At 49.3% G+C, this 2,907-nt stretch overlaps 1 protein-coding gene across 1 annotated transcript in view; it reads left to right on the top strand.

The window, feature by feature from the left end:
* Positions 1-2,907, top strand: part of LOC130586953 (electrogenic sodium bicarbonate cotransporter 4-like) — a gene marked incomplete at its 3' end in the record, with an annotated part of 33,294 nt that overhangs the window by 16,943 nt on the left and 13,444 nt on the right. Inside the window, exons 9-11 of the mRNA XM_057387889.1 lie at positions 16-159; positions 1,124-1,298; positions 2,057-2,190. Of these exons, the coding sequence (XP_057243872.1) occupies positions 16-159; positions 1,124-1,298; positions 2,057-2,190 (453 nt within the window). The remainder of the gene's footprint in view (positions 1-15; positions 160-1,123; positions 1,299-2,056; positions 2,191-2,907) is intronic.

The raw sequence follows: 2,907 nt of genomic DNA, 5'->3' as shown, positions 1-2,907 counted from the left end.
TGGCCGTTCCCGCAGGAAATCCGTGTTCTCGCTGAACGAGGTGGGGCAGATGAACGGCACGGCCGGCGGGGCGGGCGCCGGGGGCGGCGGCGGTGGCAGTGAGGATGGAGAGATGCCCGAGGTGCACGAGATCGGCGAGGAGCTGGCCTGGACCGGCAGGTGAGCGAGGAGCACGCCCCAAAAACCTCCCGAGGGGGCTGCGTCCATCAGCGTCACCTGCGGGCACATCCTGGGGCAAAGAAAAAGTCAAATCCGGGTGGGAACGGGATTTTGTGCAGAAAAATACAGAAATATAGCAATATAGAAATGTAGAAATATAGAAACATAGAAATATATATAGAAATATAGAAATATAGAAATAAACACAGAAATGTAGCAATATAGAAACACAGGAATATAGAAATAAATACGTAGAAATATAAATATCATATATGCATTCATATAAATATTATACATAATAATTTATAAATAGTTCATTATTTATAAACAGTTATTTATGAACATTTATAAGATACGGATTTACATGATATTATATTATATCAGTGTATAAATATTTATGTGTCTCCCAACTGGCCAGGGAGGCTGTGACATCCCTGGGAGTATCCAAGGCCAGGCTGGAGCACCCTGGGACAGGGGAGGGGTCCCTGGGGTGGCATTGAGGGGTCTTTAGGGCACCTCCCAACCCAAACCATTCTGGGATTTTGGGATTGTCCAGCCCCTCTGGAGCTGGGCTGGGAAAGCTGGGAATGTCCAATGGACACTCCAGGGAGAGCTCAGAGCCCCTGGCAGGGCCTGGAGGGGCTCCAGGAGAGCTGGAGAGGGACTGGGGACAAGGGATGGAGGGACAGGACACAGGGAATGGGGTCACACTGGGAAAGGGGGATTGAAATGGGATTTTGGGAGGGACTTCCTGGCTGGGATGGAATTCCCAGAGCAGCTGTGGCTGCCCCTGGATCCCTGGCAGTGTCCGAGGCCAGGCTGGAGCACCCTGGGACAGGGGGGTGTCACTGCCATGGTGGGGTGGCCCTGGATGGGCCCTGAGGTCTCTCCCATCCCAAATTTCTCTGGATTCCCTGATTCTGTTCTGGTGGGAGTCCCYAGCTCCTCACTGCTGTCCCYGCAGGTTTTGCGGTGGCCTCTACCTGGATATCAAGAGGAAGCTGCCCTGGTTCCCGAGYGACTTCTACGAAGGTTTCCATATCCAGAGCATCTCCGCCATCCTCTTCATCTACCTGGGCTGCATCACCAACGCCATCACCTTCGGCGGCCTGCTGGGAGACGCCACCGACAACTACCAGGTACGGCCAGGGGGTCAGCGGTGTGGGGACAGCAGGGGTGGGGTGGGATCTGTGGGATGGGATGGGATCCATGGGATGGGATCCATGGGATGGGATGGGATGGGATGGGATGGGATCCATGAGATCCATGGGATCCATGGGATGGGAAAGGATAAAAAGGATAAAAAGGGATGGAAAAGGATGGCAAAGGATGGGTTGGGTTTTACCCCACTTGCACCATGCCAAGCTTTTGGGGTTGGAAGTTCACTGCCAGATGGGACGGGCAGCCCTGGACTCCCTGCAGGGTGGGACAAGGACAACCCCCCCAATGGCAGCCCCAGGGGCACAGGGACACGGGACAGAGGGCAGAGGGACACGGTCCCAAACCTGCCATGAGGCCGAGGCCCTTCATCCCCGTGTYCATCTGTGGGGTCTGTGGGAAATGTGGGATCTCTGGGATCTGTGGGATCTGTTGTATCTGTGGGGTCTGTGGGAGCTGTGGGAACTGTGGGATCTGTGGGGTGCATGGGATCTCTGGGATCTGTGGGATCTGTTGTATCTGTGGGGTCTGTGGGAGCTGTGGGAACTGTGGGATCTGTGGGGTGCATGGGATCTCTGGGATTCGTGGGATCTCTGGTATCCATGGGATCTTCGCTGTCTGTGGGATCTGTGGGATCTCTGGGAACTGCGGGATCTATGTGATCTATGTGATCTCTGGGATCTGTGGGATCCATGCCATGGCACAGCAACCCCATAACGCTGCCCCACTCATTCCCCAGGGCGTCATGGAAAGCTTCCTGGGCACGGCCATGGCCGGCTCCATGTTCTGCCTCTTCGCGGGGCAGCCCCTCATCATCCTCAGCAGCACCGGCCCCATCCTCATCTTCGAGAAGCTGCTCTTCGACTTCAGCAAGTGAGCACCGGGCGATCGGGGTGGCGCCTGACCGGGCTTGCCTAAAACTGAGCTTTTCAGACAAAATTCAGAGAATCCAAAGCAGTTCTGTTTATTGAGGGGCCTTCAGGTGCATTGAGGGCAGTTCCAGCCCACTCAGGGGCTGCACCCAAAATGGACGGTGGCTCACGGGTTTTTCACTTTTTATTGAAATTTTCCCAAAATGGACCATGGCTCACACTTAGAGAAAACAAATAGAGAAAATATAGGAAATATAAAAAATATAGAATCACAGAGTTAAAGAGACATGGAAATAGAGAAAATATAGGAAATAGAGACAATATAGAAAACAGAGAAAATAGAGAATCACGGGGTTACAGAGACATGAAAAACATAGAAAATATAGAAAATATAGAAAACATAGAAAATATAGAAAATATAGAAAATATAGAAAATATAGGAAATGTAGGAAATTTAGAAAATGTAGAAAATACAGAAAATATAAAAAATATATAATCGTAGGGTTACAGAGATATGAAAAATAGAGAAAATAGAGAAAATAGAGAAAATAGAGAAAATAGAGAAAATAGAGAAAATAGAGAAAACAGAGAATCACAGGGTTACAGAGACATGAAAATATAGAAAATACAGGAAATATAGAAAATATAGAAAATATAGAAAATATAGAAAACATAGAAAACATAGAAAATATAGAAAATATAGAAAATATAGAAAATA

Source organism: Malurus melanocephalus, unplaced genomic scaffold (genome assembly GCF_030028575.1).
Source record: "Malurus melanocephalus ecotype Western Australia unplaced genomic scaffold, MMel_1.1 scaffold_1422, whole genome shotgun sequence".
Classification (NCBI taxonomy): Eukaryota; Metazoa; Chordata; class Aves; order Passeriformes; family Maluridae; genus Malurus; species Malurus melanocephalus.
Note: the sequence above shows the minus strand (reverse complement) of the source record. Positions and strands in the feature narration are given on the sequence as shown.